The 16,533-nt window shown below is 40.3% G+C and overlaps 1 protein-coding gene across 1 annotated transcript; it reads right to left on the bottom strand.

Moving 5' to 3' along the window:
* Nucleotides 1-1,296: 1,296 nt before the first annotated feature.
* Nucleotides 1,297-15,865, bottom strand: LOC127139171 (alpha-tectorin-like). Its single transcript, XM_051066167.1, is given in 28 exon segments — nt 1,297-2,988; nt 3,089-3,191; nt 3,292-3,451; nt 3,649-3,900; nt 4,272-4,432; nt 4,533-4,717; nt 5,091-5,210; nt 5,380-5,533; nt 5,535-5,658; nt 5,897-6,180; nt 6,274-6,669; nt 7,341-7,537; nt 7,637-8,037; nt 8,438-8,592; nt 8,773-9,204; nt 9,206-9,372; nt 9,464-10,016; nt 10,214-10,791; nt 10,878-11,454; nt 11,562-11,962; nt 12,450-12,615; nt 12,745-12,840; nt 12,941-13,018; nt 13,020-13,220; nt 13,531-13,646; nt 15,061-15,084; nt 15,221-15,289; nt 15,767-15,865. Coding segments are annotated over 27 exon segments (6,219 nt in total). The 5' UTR covers nt 15,267-15,289; nt 15,767-15,865; the 3' UTR covers nt 1,297-2,896.
* Nucleotides 15,866-16,533: the final 668 nt, after the last annotated feature.

The raw sequence follows: 16,533 nt of genomic DNA, 5'->3' as shown, positions 1-16,533 counted from the left end.
CCATAGGAGTGGGATATATTACACCCTGTCTGATGATTTACTCAGTAAATAATTGTCAGAATATTAGTGATGGGAAATACCCACTTCAACATTTCTTCCTTGAAGGCATTATTCCAAATCATAGTTTGCTTTTCAGTGTTGCAAGACCAGTCAGCCTGTAGAGATGTGACCCCTGAGATACAGCAGGAGTGAGCATGAGGTCCAGCTTTTGTTTTGTTTTTAACATTTTTAATGTTCAACTATCATTGCATATTGATGCAGTTTAAAGTGCAGGCTGATTTAAAAACATCAAGCATTGCCACACTGAAATCAAACAGTGTGGCAATGCTTGATGGCAAAATTTTCTGATCTCTGCAAATTGATTTAAATGTCACACACACACACACACACACAAAAAAAAAACATATGAAATCTGCATGGTAGGAAGCATATATAGCATAATAAATTACCCTGGAAGATGCTTGGTAGAAATGTTGAAAAACGATAATTAGCTACAGCATGTAAAACCGCTGCTGTTGAACTACATCTGTACTTGATGGGTATAAAATAAATTAAGTCTGCCAGTGATGCTCTAATGTATCAAACTTATGTCATAAAGCACTGCACCTGCACTTTCCAATCATGTTACAAATTCTGAATAAATAAAACTGATCTGATTTCACTATTAGCTTAGATTTATTTATTAATCCATCACTCAGCCCATAAATATAAATTATAATTTATAAATATAAATAATATATACATTTGTGGATATTCAACTTTGTGCAAGTGCAAAAAAAAGTTCTTTTCTGAGGAATAAATTCTTTTAAATAACTTCATTACAATAACAACAATAATGAATGTTTAGTTTCATTAAATCCTTTTTATACATTTGTGTGATCGCCTGATATGGAAGCCTTTAAGTGGCATGTGAGAGCAGGCTTAACAGCCTTGTTTAACTGGCAAACAAGATTTTTTTGTTTTTATTAGGATTGCTGATATTTGATAATATAACTCACACACTGTTATGGTACAATATGATACTTGATCACTGATAGCTCATTTTTAGTATGTCACGTCTACCACATTCTTTTTTGTTATTACCTTGAATGTTTTATAGCTTTTATGGTTGTCTTTGTCATTGTTGTTTAGTTTTTAGCCACCTAAACAGGTTTTTCTAAGATGTTTGATGTGATTGTAAATGATGGTAGTGAACTCTGGAAGCAAATCAAATTTCCTCTCATGAGGCTGTTAAAGTTGTATTTGACCTGGATTGCCAGCTACAAAGAGTATTTTATCATGCAGGAAGAACAGGACTCAGTTAGATCAAAGACTTTATAGTTTTAACAGTGTTAGCAAAAGTCAAGCCTTGTCTTGTTTTCAAAGACACCATTTATTTCCTGAAACACTCAGAGAAAGAACATGGTCATTATGTCTAGAACACTGCTGTTCCCGTAAGCAATAATCACTATTAACTCAGGGTGTGTATGTGTGTGTGTGTGCAGTCCTCACTACACACACACACACACACTCTACTCTACTTATTCTTGATCATTTTGCTGGTGATTAGAAATTAGGGAGATAGGCATTGTTATTGCTGTGATTTTTTAAAGTTTATTTACATTTAAGTAGTAATTTATTTAATTTCAAGTAATGATGAAAGAAAGTGAGAATTAGAGTGAGAGTGAAAAGGATATGGTTTAATTATGATATGATTGAATTTTATATGATATATGATTTAATCTAGTGTTAGATGCTGGCAGAATTTTCTCAACTTTCTTCCCTCTCCATTGTTACCTGAAGTTTTTAACTGCATGTGTTAATGTGATTGTATTTTCTGAAAAAGTGAATGTTAGAAGAAGAAATTTACCAAGCTGTCAGAAACCACAGAACCCCCCACTATGTACAATAGAAAGGTATCTCCTGATCCGCTTTAATGTCTGCTGGATTGGGATTGAGTGCCAGTGTTCCTAGGCAGCAAATGGATACATACTCCCTAAATAAAATAACTTCATTTTTACTTTTAACCTTCATTAGATATGCTTATTTGTAACCTTTATTACACATGATTACTTTTAACCTTCATTTTATGTGATTACTTCATAGAGGACTGAGATTTTATGATATAAATGAATGCAACAAAGGATAAGAATATCCATGTCCAGCATGCTGAAGTTGAAACCTCTTGTCCTTTTTGTGTGGAGATTCTCAGTCGTCCAGGTCATGGTCATCCAAGAAGGGTTGAATCAAGGGCAACTGGACTTGGTTGTAGATGCTTGAAGACGTTTCACATCTCATCCAAGAGGCTTCTTCAGTTCTGACTGGCTGGTTGGGAGTCCCAGGTATTTTAACCTCTGTGGGGTTATGAAGGCTGTTGATGTCACTTGGTCAGTCAGCGCTCCTGGCTGTTGTAACAATAGCTGTTGGAGCTCTTACAAGTATTTCCCCATTATGGCCATCTGCTACATGGAAGAAGTTAAGCTTCAAGTGCATCCTTCAGGTGTCTGGGCACTCGGCACGTTGGCACATCATCAGCTCGGTGGTACAGGGTTCTTATGTTCCAGTGGGTGGTGAAAGTGACTCCTCAGAGGTTAAGTACCTGGGACTCAAGTCAGTCAGTCAGAACTTGGATGAGGGGTGACATGTCTTCAAGTATCTACAACCAAGTCCAGTTGCCCTTGATTCAACCCTTCTTGGACGACCATGACCTGGATGACTGAGAATGTCCACACACAAAGGACAAGAGGTTTCAACTTTAACATGCTGGGCGCTGGGTCCCCCTACTACTATAAAGCAAAATTACTTTGCTTACTTACTACATATGCAAATTACATGGACAAGCTCTTGCAAATAGAAATACAATAAAAAATGTATGCAGTATCTTGATTAACTTTACGATACAGATCATCTCTGATCTCTAGACCAGAGTTTTGGCAGCCAGCCAACTGATAAGCAGGGTCACCAGTGAGGTCAACTGGCCTGGAGCACCACTTGATCTCAATATTGTGTCTGCAAGAGAAGAACCACAGTTTGCACAAGTTGAAGTGATCAAGCTCTATGTCTTCTACAAAAGTACAAATGTTATGAAAAGATAAGAGACTTTTACTACCGCTATTTCTCCGCATCAGGTGTAGTGGTCCTAATGAGATGGATGTCATGTCATGGTAGGATACATCCCTCTCAGTTCGCCTGTGGTAACCCGGGTAGCAGTGCTGCAGGAAAACAACATTAGTGGCTTCTGCTGATTCACCTGTTGATAATCTATCTAATCGCTCTACAAATACACTTTCTTGTAAATACAATGGCACATACAGCTGCACAGTTGTTGTGGCTCAAAAGACACAGGTGGACCTGACAGTGCAGGAAGATGGATGTAAAGTTGGTAAAGGTGAACATCCTGAAGGAGAATCTGGCCACAGTGGAGACACCATTCTGAACCAACTCTACTGTACCGTCTGCTGGATTAGGACACCTGGAGGACAGGGAAAGTGACAGAGGTTATTGTTCCTAGGAAGATTATGAGGTAAAGTAACATGGTTATTATGTAAAAGAGATTGCCAGTGCAAGTAAAGAAGAGTATTTTAGTGGCAGTTCTTTTTTCAGACTTTGGCAATCAGGAGTAAGAAATCAGCATGTTAAGACACGGTGAAGTTTTAATAGCTCCTTTACTCGTTATTAATGAGATCCCAGCGGACAGGGTAGTTGGCATAGTTGACTGGCGTGGCCCAACAAGAATCAAGAATGGTGGATATCTGCCGTCCATCAACTCCTTCTGTCCGCACCTCAACATACAGCCTCTGATCTATCTCCATTTCTATGTTGCTGTGACTGGTCAGTGGGAAGCGGAAGCTGGCATCCTGGTAGGGGATCATTCTCATATGATACTGTCCATGGCCAGATGGAAGCTTCTTCCTCACAATGCTATGAAAAAACATCACATAATTTTACTACACTTCAGAAGGAGCAATTCATAAACAGGTTTATGGTAACTTCCAAGTGTAAAAGCTATTCATTAATCAAAATTATACAGTTGTGCAGTGAATTAAATGTGCTAGACAAAGACGTACAGAACAGGGACAGACTTCCCTGACTTCCCAGCACTGTTTGAGAAAATAGAAATTCAAAAAAGGTTTGAGGTGCAGATGTAGCTCTGTTTAATATCATTGCATCAGAACAGATAACAGATGAAACCCTATAAGCATTACATAAGATGTGACAGGAAACTATGGGCAAATGCGCAATATAAAAAGAAACTGATTGAATAAATCATATATAGGAGATGGTATTGTCACCTCTCCACAGGGTTGATGCCCACAGCCATAGACAGGGCCTGGGTTAGAAGGTATTCACAGCAGAAACGCAGATGGATGTTCCTTTGGCGGCTAATTAGACCTTCATGAGGGTCCACATTGCCCTGGATGGTGTTCTCATAGATGAAATGGGTTCCATTGCTCTTAAAATTGAAATGACAAAATGGTATATGTTGATTATAATTACAACATTGAAAGTCTTAGGCCATCTGCACTGATAACACTGTAGTGTATGGACTGTACCCTGAGAACTGTCCCACACAGCTGGTCATCATTGTTGAAGTGGAACACCAGTCGTCCGTCCTGGATAGTCCCTGTACAGGAGTCGTCTCGGAGATGGAGTGCGCTTGAGTGGAAGCCAGCTTCAAACAGCTGGCAGCGTGACACAGACATGGTGCCTGTACTACTGGCACAAGTGATGGACGAGTCTGTGAAAGATAGATAGAAATTTGCTTCTGTTGTTTTGGTATAGTTAATCTAATAATTTAAAGCTGCACTATTATTTTTGAGTTAACAATAGATCAAATGACTATGTGTAGTTTGAAAGGTGTTGATAATGATAAACCCAGAGAGAATGGAGTCAAGAAGTGAGATGTTACTTGTGATGTTGTAACAATCCTACAGGCTTATATTTGACCACTTTATTTTAGCAATATTTCTTAGATATTAGGTTTTGTCTGTTGTTTTGTCATGGTGAGTGGCTCAATTAACTGACCAATACCAACACAGTGAGACTCAAATACGCAAGTAATGCCTGTTACTTATTGTACACATAACCAAACCAGAAGGATTTGCCCTCACCATAGCTTTCATTGTTGGGTCGATGGTGGTGCTCATCACAGAAACATCCATACACACCGTCCTTCTCACCACACCACTCATACTCTGTGCAGTTCAGATGTTCACATGGGTCTGTTTCAGCTATAGAAATAGTAGAGAAAGGATAAGACAAGATGTGATCAAAATGAAATAGAGCAAGTAACAGAAAATACCTATTTATATATGAAAAATGGTAAGCTTCTTTAACACTCTACAGAATGCAATAATTTTTGTAAACTATTATTTGCCCATTAATCAAGTGCAAACATACCACACTGCAAACCAGAGCGCCACTCTGGGATGTCCAACCCCAAAACTGAGCAGGTTCTCTCATAGGCTGAGATGGCAGAACATAGCATGCCATTGGCTGGAGTGTAGAGGCAAAGATCATAGACGCAGGAACTGAAAAATGGCTGGGGGTCAGGAGTGCAGGTGACAGGCACTGAATGGGCCGGTGGTGTTGGTGATGACACTGCAGAGCTCGGTGTATTCTTCCCTGAAGGTACAGTCACTCAATCCACCACCACTCCTGTCATCGGTGGATCCACATCTAAAAAAGACATGATATGTTTACCACTTGGAGCAACTTAGATTTTTTTTTTTTACTTGACCACAGTTTTTTGTTTGGACATGGATAACTACAAATGTATTGCACTGGTGCCTAAAATCTTGAGGAAGTACAAAGGGTGGCTTTCAAATTTGTTTTTAAAATGTGTGGTGCGGAAGACTATGATAATAATATTTTGATGGTGAAACAGCTAACATAAGTTCGTTCCACAACAACTTACCCTGGTTGGCTTGTGGGTGCCTTCCAGCTGTGTCCAAACTCATTGTCATTCTGTGCCAATGTGCCATTGGGCAAGACTTTGTCATCTGCAGGATTTCTGTTGGAGTTTCCACACATCCCAGTGACTCTGTTTTGACGATTTTGACCGATTCTGACCAGTAGGGTACTCCTGCCATCAAACTGGACGACCAGGTCCGAGGCATCAACCACTATGTAGCCTCCCTGCCTTACCACCTGACCCAAAGTTCCCACAGTGGCAGGAAGAGATATCTCACTTTCATTTACCTGGAAGGATGAGAAATTAATGGGGGGTGAACAAAAAGTGAGGAGGCACCTCATATATAGACATCTTCATCTTGAAAGTAATTAAGATTTTACCTTTACTCTTCTGTTTGGTCCAATCCTGATGTATTCACTCTCTAGTTGATTTGAGAGGTATACATCCACTGCTGATACAAATGACACACGGTTGTTTCCACGGTGATTATTGGTGGCTACTACCCGAAACTGGGTTTCATTTGTGCCGTGGCTCACACTCTCAGTGATGATGTAAGTGCATGTGCCCTGGAAATGAGCCACTGCCCCATCAAAGGTGATGTAGTGTGGATCCCCCCACACAGTGCAAGTAGACATTGCATCGAAACAGCCCAGCTGGCCATTTCTGATGGTGCACTCTTGTGTTGGCGTGCAAGATGCAGCAGAGCAGCGCAGGTCATTGGGAGCATGGCACTCACATCGGTGGGAGCAACCTTCTGTCCAAAAGGACTCACCAGCCTGCAACAAAAGAGATGCATAAAATTATGAAATAGAGCATGTGTCACACTAATCACACAAAAAGGCTGCTGAGAGGAAGAGGGAATGGCATAACAAAATCATTAGTGTTCCATATTGTGTACCATGTATATGTAGTCATCTGATACGTGTGCACGTAATGACTGTAAGATGATAGTTACATAGCTCCATTTCTTGGAACCAGAGTCATCTGTCTCTCTTGCCAAGTTGTCATTCAGTTCTGTTAGTTGCAGCTTTGCTAAAATGTTGAAATTCAATAGTCAAACAAAATTGACTTTTGAAGTGGACTGGAGCAATACAAAAGCAAAACCTGTGAAACGTGTTTCCTGTTTCCTTGTCTCCCTTGCATTAAATGTTACTGCCAATTTTCTTTGTAAACTCATGCAACATGTTCATATACTTTATATATGCTATATTGGTACAACAGAGTAACAGTTAACAAAGAGAGCATGCCATCAAGATCTGAGATTATGTAGACAGTTTGTTAAACATACAGATGTTGATGGATGATAGACACAGGCAGGGGACATCAGGATTCTCTACAAGAGAGCTGCTTAATGGCCGAAATCTTTACATAATAATTCAAACTCTGCATGAAGATGAATTTTCATGCATATTTTGTTTTTTTTGTCATTTACGGTTGTATGACTTACATTATAGTAGGAGCCATCATATAGGCAACCACAGCTTTCCACTGGGACACATGTTGTCCCACTCCTGAGGAACCCATCATCACAGAAACATCCCTCTGAGCAAACCTGCTCACAGGTGGCATCAATGCTGCTGGCACAGGTGTGGCCACAGTCGGTACCACACAGCTCATAATGGCTGTTGGCTGGACAGTCAACTCCTTAATAAGAGAGAAATGATGGATGCCAGCTGGTTACGAATGAATGACTTCAGTCAGATAACTAAGCCTGTATGTAGATGCATTGACTGGTTGACTTACTGCAGGTGGTGTTCTGTCTCCAAGGGTAGATTCGGACATTAGCTGACTGACAGGCACTGACATACACCTCAATGGCCCTGCACAGAAGATCATGGCCCTGATTTCCCGACACACAGACATCAAACACACAGTCGCTGAAATATGGTGCTGGGTCCACCTCCTCATGGCAGAAGCTGAGGGGGCCGTCGGCTGCTTGAATCACTTCACACTGAGCTCTAGCAGGTTGCTCATTGGTACACCGTGGACAGGAGGAACCACACCCATCACTGCAGGTGTAGTTGCCTGGAACCTTCCAAGCTCTCCCAAACAAATCTGGGGAGGTGACTATCGTTCCAGATGGGATGCGGAAGTCATCACCTTGATTTCCATTGAAGTTTCCACAAAGTCCACATGTTTGTCCTCTGTAAAGATGATAATGATTAGAGAAAATTTCAGCACCATTAATCAGGTTCAGTCAGTCAGTCAATCAATCAATCAAAACTTTAGTTGTATAGCACTCAGGTTAGTGCAGTTTAAAGTGATTTACAAGTGCTTACTAACTGATACTAAGACTAAGATACTAAGTATGAATGTAAACAGTAAAACAAATTGAGACAAATGCACCCATGAAAAAGAAATGATCAAAATGTTCATACTCTACAACAGAGCACTCCGTTAAGGTGAAATTAGTCCTTCTCATCCTAGTAAGAACTTGGAAAGCAGAGTTTCTGAGTGCGGAGGTCATTGGTAATTCTGTTTAATAAAGTGAGTAATTAGAACATCAAAGCGCTCAAATGTGAGCTGTGGCTGAATGGTAGATACCTGTAATTCGGTGGCACAGAGATGGACACTGTACTCCATCCATCGTACGTGACGCTGAGGCCAAAATCAGCACTGATAAATGTGCGAGATCCACTTGCAAAGATAGATATATTTCCATTCAAGAGAACTGGTAAATTTTTACTTATTCCATTTACCTACACCATTGGAAAAGCAAAATTGGAAGAACAAGAACATTTTGTAATGACTGATATTATATTTGTAACTGCAGTTTTGTCTTACCTGTTAGCCATAATAGAGCCCACTATCTTGGGGTTAAGGAAATGATATCTCCTCTTGAAAAACATCACTAATGCTTCAGAAATGGTTCAACTCACCTCTGCCATACCTCTGCTCTCTCTGGACACACGCACTTGGTAGCCCCACACATTGACAAAGACTTCAGCTGTGATTGAAACTGGAAACCCATTCCATGGCTCATTCTTGGCTTCCACTGAAAATTGGTGGAGCCCATCTGTGTCATTGCAAAGGGTCGCTAGAACATAGCGGCAGGTTCCCTGGAAGTCATAAGCCTTGCCATCAAATGTGAGGTAGTGGGGGTCTCCAGAGGCAGAGCAGGTGCCATGAGGGTTGGGATGGCAGCCAAAATCACCCCCCACCACACGGCAGGACTCCTGGGGACCACAGGAGTTGGGTGTACAGTGGACTATCCCAGTTGTACCATTACAGGAACAGAAGCTCTGACATTCCTCACCATCCCAGAACTGTTCACCACCTTGCCGATAGCGTCCGCTGTGATAGCATCCACAAGGATGTTGGTGGCACACACTGATTGCCATTGAGGACAAAACCATCATCACATTGGCACCCATCCTGACACACAGTGTCACAGGTGAAAGGGAAAGAGAGGCTGGGGCAAGCAGAGGGACAAGTTGTGCCACAGAGTTCATAATGACTGTTTTGAGGGCAGGTTTGCACTAGAGAAGAACAAACAGGTTGATACAAATAGGTTAGTACAGATTTCTAAGTCATATCCAAACTTGGTCCAAAAGGAAGGAAGGTACCTACCACAGCCAGCTGCATTCCTCCAGTGTCCCAGGGTTATGCCACTCTGTTGACACATTAGTGCATAATCTCGTAGGACCTCACATAGCGTTGATCTTGGATCTCTAGAGACTCTGATGATCTCCACACATGCATCCACCTGCTCCTGTGGGTCTACCATGGGCCAGCACTGGGTAAATGGTCCATGTGGTGAGCTAATAATGCCACAGTACTCACTAGAGTTATAATTTGCTGGTGGATTGTGATTAACTCTCTCCACGCAGTGAGCAGCAAGGGAGCCATCTCGCCAGCTGTCCCCAAAGACCTGAGAGCTGTTGACCAGAACGCCATTGGGTGTGCGGAAGTCATCATGTGAGTGACCATTGTAGTTACCACAGAGTCCACCCAGTGAACCATTGTAGATACCAGGTGCAGTGACACGCACAAAGTGAGGCCAGACTGTCTGCACAGTCACACCAAAGGAGGTGCGAAGGATGATGCTGTGAATGCTGCTGTGATAGATTTGGATTCGGTTGGATGCTAAGCTGAATGGTAGTCGGATCAGCTGACCATCAACCTGAAGGGACATTCAGATTCATTCTTTGTGGTTAAAAGATTTCAACAAAGGTATGTGCTATTAATCATTAAGAGAAAAAATACATTATCTTAAGATATTAAGATATTATGACAAAAGACAGCATTAGACACTTTAAAATGATGGACATATCATATTAAAATCTGTTTTTCAAAAATATCCAATCACTTACGCTGAACTCTGCTGCTACTTGTCATCTCAATGGAGACTTGTGTTCCCTCTGCCTCAAACTTCAGCAGCCTGGTAAAACCCTGCTGGCCTCTGGGCACTTTTTCTGCTGTCAACACAAAGTGGGGGTGTTGAGACAATCCCATCACTCTGGCAAGAGTCAATCGACATGCTCCAGGATACTGGTATGTCACTCCATCAAATGTTTGATATGATCCTGGGCCCCTTATCCAGCATGTTTCATAGCTGTTAGGTCTGCACCTTCTTTCTCCATCCTCCACCCTGCATGATTCAAGTGGACTACAACCATGTGAGCGACAGGTCATGGTGCCATAACTGCAGCTACAGCGTCTCCCACAGTCCTCGTCCAGTATTACAGTTTCTCCAGAGCGGTAGTAGCGACCCTCAAAGCTGCAACCACACTCAGAATGAGGGACGCAGACCCCACCACTGAGGATGTAGCCTGAATTGCAGATGCAACTCTCCTGGGCAGGGAGAGGGCAGTTGTGGGTGGAATTGGGATTGACACAGGTAGCTGGACATCCTGTGCCTTGGGACTCAAAATGGCTGTTGGCTGGGCAGGGGATTTCTAGACAAAAAGATAAAATTGATGTTGACATCATAGATATTTTGAAATTATATTTTGAAATAATGTTGAATGACTGACAGACATACCACAGAAGCCTTGTCTCCTCCAGCTTGGCAGCTGGATACCATTCTGCTGACAACGACTTGCATAAACATTTAGGGCTTGACACAGAATGGGCTGGTATCCTCCTCCTACACACAGATCATACACACAGCTCTCCACAAAGGTCTGTGGGGGAAGTTGTTCATGGCAAGCAGCAAAAGGTCCAGAACTGCTTTGGAGGATACCACAGTGGTCAGTATTGCTGTACAAGGCTGTCTGGTGTTGAGTGCAGCCAGCGCATGCCAAGCCTCCACATCGGACTCCACATCCAGCCTCATTGTCCCCTGATGCTTGCCAACTGTTGGCAAAAACCACATCAGAGCTCACAAGCTCGCCTTGGCGAGTTATAAAGTCATCCTCTGGGCGGTTGTTGAAGTTTCCACACAGGCCGCATGTTGCATTCAGGTAAGTGTAGGGCAAACTGATCCTGACATAATGGTAGGCATCATAGGATACCTCCAAGCCAAAGTTAGTGCTGATAACCACAGAAAAACCTGAGTCATAAACCTGGACCGTGCCATTGCTAAGGGAAAAAGGAGTGGCTGCAAAGTTTCCATTAACCTGTAATCAGACAAGCAGAAAAATACACCATTGTAAAAAATATGAACAATATAAAAAGAAAACGCGGTAGAAACTTATTGTGAGCGAATAAGTGGATTATTGCTAACCTTAGCTTGACCTCGATGTCCTTTGACCATCTCAATAGTTTCATTGTGGACAAACACTTTGACCAGTCGTGTCCAAGAGACTTGTGTGCTGCCCCGGTGCTCATTCTTGCCCTCTACTCTATAGTAGGGCAGCCCACGACCACATTGTTCTGAGAGGACATAAGTGCAGGTACCTTGAAAGTGAAACACGTTGTTATCGAAGGTATAGTAATGTGGATCACCGCTTATTGTGCAGGTGCGTCTCTGCACTGTCTGGCAGGAGAACTGAAAGGCACTTTCCCGGCAGATTTGGGAAAAGGAGCAGGGTTGTCTGACACATTGCAGGCCTGATGAGGTGCAGGTGCACTTCTGTGCACAGGTACTGTCGCTCCAGAATGAGTCTCCCAGCTGCACAGGTTCACCTTTTGAAGAGAATAAAAAGAGTGGTTCTTTAGTGTTCTTATAAACACTATTATTATTTTAACTATTTGACTTTTTAAGTCTCAGGGGCATTTTCTTCAACTTTTACAGTACAGTACAGTAGAGTACTACAAGAAATTAGTGGAAGAAAGGTTCCCAGCCATTTGAACCATTAGGGTTGTGCATGGTAATGGTAAACATCTTAATTTTTTAGGGACACCAAGATGTCCTAACCATTTGACTTTTGACTACTTCTTTGGCATACCAAGATGAATCATAAATTTAAGTTGATAAGTTTTTAATGTTACTTAGATTATCTTTTATATCACAATACTCCTATGTAATAGCTGTTCAGTGCACAACATAGACAGCTGTGTAGAGCATGTAAAAAAAATGGCTCATTATCTTATTTTATCTTATTAATTGATCATATATTCACATTACTATAAAGAAGTGTCTGTAGTGATCACCCTCTGGTTCTGGTGTTACCATTGAAAGTGCAGCCTGTTGATCCTCTGTCTACCCGGAAGGCCCAACGACCGGCTACATTAACATTGCTGCTCAGACGGAAATTTGAGTCAGGGCCTGATGAATTGCTAGAGAATGATCCAGGGATGGAGAAATGGTGAGCAGAATGGACTGTGTCATATCCAGCCTGCAAATAAATGTCAAATGGTTATAATGAAATGTATGTTTTTTGAGTATTGTATGTTGCCATTACTTAAGTACGGCATGGCAACTTAAAAAACTGTGTGTTGTACTTAGTTTCTTTGTAGGCTCTAACCTGTATATGGCGAGATGTTGCTGCTATTACCCCATAGTTCATCAGCACAAACGAGTACTGACCACCAGAGATCAAGACTGCTTGGACTGTTGTCCGCTGAAAAAAAATGACTTGTGGTTTTTATAGTATAAGTAGTAGTAGGTAAAACAAGCATGCACATAACAGGAGATTCCTCTTTTAGACCAAGTTGACTTACGGTGCCAGTTGTTGGATAGTAGGCCACCTCATACCATGTTGCAACAAAGACCCAGTTGGCATTGAAGTTCAGTCCAGGGGAAATAGGAATTAATGTCCTGTGTAGCTTGCTGGAGGACACTGGCACTGTTGTATTGGTTATAGTAGACCTGACCATTTTCTCTGTTGTCCAGATCTACCCAGAGTGGAGCAATGATGTCTCTGGATCCATGCATGGGAAACATCTGAGGTGAGAAACTGGACCATGCAGCGTCAAAGGTCAGGTGTCCATTGTGGTTCACCTGTAAACACATAAACCAGTTCTCACTAACAAAGAATTACTAGGTATCAACTGAAATATATGACAATTACGTGTTGTCAAATATCAATTATATATATGTATGTATGTATGTGTGTGTGTGTGTGTGTGTGTGTGTGTGTGTGTGTGTGTATATATATATATATATATATATATATATATATATATTTTTTTTTTTTTTTTTTTTTTTTTTTTTTTAAATTAGTGGATGAAAATGGGATTCCTCCACAAAACAGCAGAAAAAGCCTTCAGAAGATATGGTTGTTGTAGTCTGCTAAAAGTATTTTACATACATAAATCTGGTTGTATGTTTGTCCGAAGAACACGAAAGGTCGGTTCAGGGAAATTTGGGGTGAACTTCCATCATCTGATTGAGAGCTTGCTATCCCATTAATTGGGTAGAGGGGCCCTAGAAAGAATAAAATATGTTGGATTAAAAAAAAAAAATGAAAAAATAGAATGACCATACTTATTATTAACTTTTTCACAGCAAACATTTTGGTATATCATAGCTGGGAAAGCACAGATGTCACTAAAAACAGAAAGGACTGCACTAAATTTAGAGAAGCTAATTCAGGGGTCCTGATTTTGTGCATCCTAGCTCACTTTTGTGGCTTACAGGAACACTTCATGGAACTAAGACATTATTAAAGAAATTCTCTCCTTGTTTTTTTTTTTTTTTTTAAAAAAAGGTCTAAATGTTTGCCACAATAAGGGTCAGTACATTTAACACCACCAGAAGAACTTGTCTTGACTGAGTGTATTTAACAGCGCAGCTGGGTGTGGTGAATGTGCAGCAGAGAACACTTTGGAAACCATCCCATTTGCAACCAGAGGGGGGAGTAAAACACTAAAAAAGCCAGAAGTTTGAGTTATAGCAAAGTGAACTGCTGCCTCTGGTGTCAAAGTGTGGTACCTTCACAAACTCCAAACACTCAACTTTTCCTTTGCCATAAAAAAGTGAAATAAGTGGCACTTAAAACTGGCAAAGGGTGTAAATATTGTGTGTAATGACAGAATTTGCGAGCACTTTACACTGTGTGCTGTCAGTTTATTATAACTATACTTGCTTATTTATTTCACATTTTCTTATTGCTTGTCCATCTTTAAATTGGACAAATTAAATTAAATTTCACTTGACTGCAGTTCCTAGCTCCTCATTCCTGCTCACAAAAAAACAATCATACAACAGTGGTATTAATTGAAATCTAGTGGTAACAGGTAACATCCTGGCGCAATAACTGCTCTTAGCTACTGATTTTGACATGACCTGTGAAAAGAATGAACAAAGTAAGACTAAGAGGTTATCAAAGCTTCAACTCCAGGCTGAGGAGTTACTGTACCCATGAAAACAAATACATGAATATAATTACACAAAACAAGACTAGACTTTTAACATCAATAGTTCCAAGGTCCTGACATTGTGCAGCCTGGCTCACTTTCCAGGCTTACAGCAATACTTCATGGAACTACATTGTTAATTAAATTTTGTTTCACTCCCACTTTTTCTTCAAAGACAGGTCAATGTAATTGCCGCAATAAAGGTCTGTGTAATTTAACATCACCTGAAGAACTCGTTTTAACAAAGTATAATTTATGGTGTGTCAGTATGCCATAACAGCAACAGCAAATGTATTGAAATTTGACTTTACATAAACTACAGTTCAAAGCTCCTTATTCCTGCTAACAAGCAATCATCCAACAATAGTATTATTTGTAATCCAGTGGTAACAGGTAAAATCCTGGCATAATAACTGCTCTGACCTACTGATTTTGACACGATTGTACAAGTAAGACTAAATGTCGTCAAAGCTTCAACTTACCTGTACTCTGAGTAGTCACTGTACCTATGAAAACAAACACATTTATATAATTAGACACAATTTGGAAATGTTTAACATCAATAAACAAAGGTCAGTTAGTGAATTCATGTAAATGCATCAAAAAATAAAGGTAATTGGATTTAATTTGGTTTATACTTACTTATCAATCCCAAAAGCAGCACAGGCAACATGATTTGACATGCCATATTCCAAAGCTCAAAATTTAAACCTGCCAATCAAATATAATGAAGTAAATTCCATAGAAAAAACAAAACAAAACAAAAAAATAAGACAACGCATACCCCTCTAAGGATACAGTTTTGTCCGACTGGCATATGGTATGTGCAATATATCCTGCATCCATACCTGAACCCGATCTGCACCAAAAGACATGATGCTTTTAAAAACAATATTTCTTTTGCATGTTATTATATACCATGTAACCTATATTGGTGTGTGTGTGGTGTGTCTATGCTAATAAAAATAAAATTTTGTTAGTGCCAGATGAATAAGTCAGTTAAATCGAAAGATTGCTTTATTCAGTTTAATTTACTGAATAAGACTCAGACTATTGTCTCCAGAAAATTAAAATTGTCATTTGAAAATTACTACCAAAATTCAGTTGAAAATAAGCACCACTTTTAAATGAAATATTATCATTATGCTTCACAGCAAATGTTTCACTTATACAAAATAAATTAATTACCTGCTCACATCTGCTGCTGTTATATACCCATCCATCCACACCGCAAGACTGCAGCACGGTTTTATATAGTGGAAGCTGGCACCTTCCAAGAAACTGTGGTTTGACCAGTTTACAGGTGTATCAGATGAGTAAAATCCAATTGCTTCCTCATAACAAATGTACCAAACATTCTATCATGCATAGAGGATAAAGGAGATTAACAGATTGGATTCAGCAGAAACAAAAACGAGAAGTAATATAGTATCAATGCCTTGAGTACTTAAAAAATATGCAGTAGTTTTCTTACAAAATGTAGTAAAATAACAAAACCAACTCAATTTATGTACCAGTGCATGCCTCAGTCTTCTGAGAATACCTGACCTTCTCTTGGTTGTAACTTATTATCTTTGACGAGGAGGTTCTCTTTTCATTCCTCCATGTCTGTTTGTTTGTTATAGCCTTATAAAGGGTTGGTTCTGACATTTCTGCTACCACCCCAGTGCAATGTGGAAGAATGGAATTTCTTTTCCAAGAAATCCAAACATAAAAAAATATATATGTTTAAAAAATTTAAAAACTTTTCAGAGACAATGCCCCTAATAGCCTAAATAATCTGCAGGATGTGAGCAGTTTTGACAGGGTCTATTTATTCAGTTGCCATCAACCTCATTTTCCTCAGGTGAGCTTTCCTTGAAGATGATCTTTTTGTGACTTTAACCATGAAGTTTTATTCCAACCCTATCTAACAATAATCATGTCTGTGCCACAGCAGGTCATTACAACTGTTA

Source organism: Lates calcarifer, linkage group LG23, assembly GCF_001640805.2.
Source record: "Lates calcarifer isolate ASB-BC8 linkage group LG23, TLL_Latcal_v3, whole genome shotgun sequence".
Lineage (NCBI taxonomy): Eukaryota > Metazoa > Chordata > Actinopteri > Centropomidae > Lates > Lates calcarifer.
The sequence above is the reverse complement of the archived record's forward strand: the minus strand, read 5'-3'. Positions and strand labels throughout refer to the sequence as shown.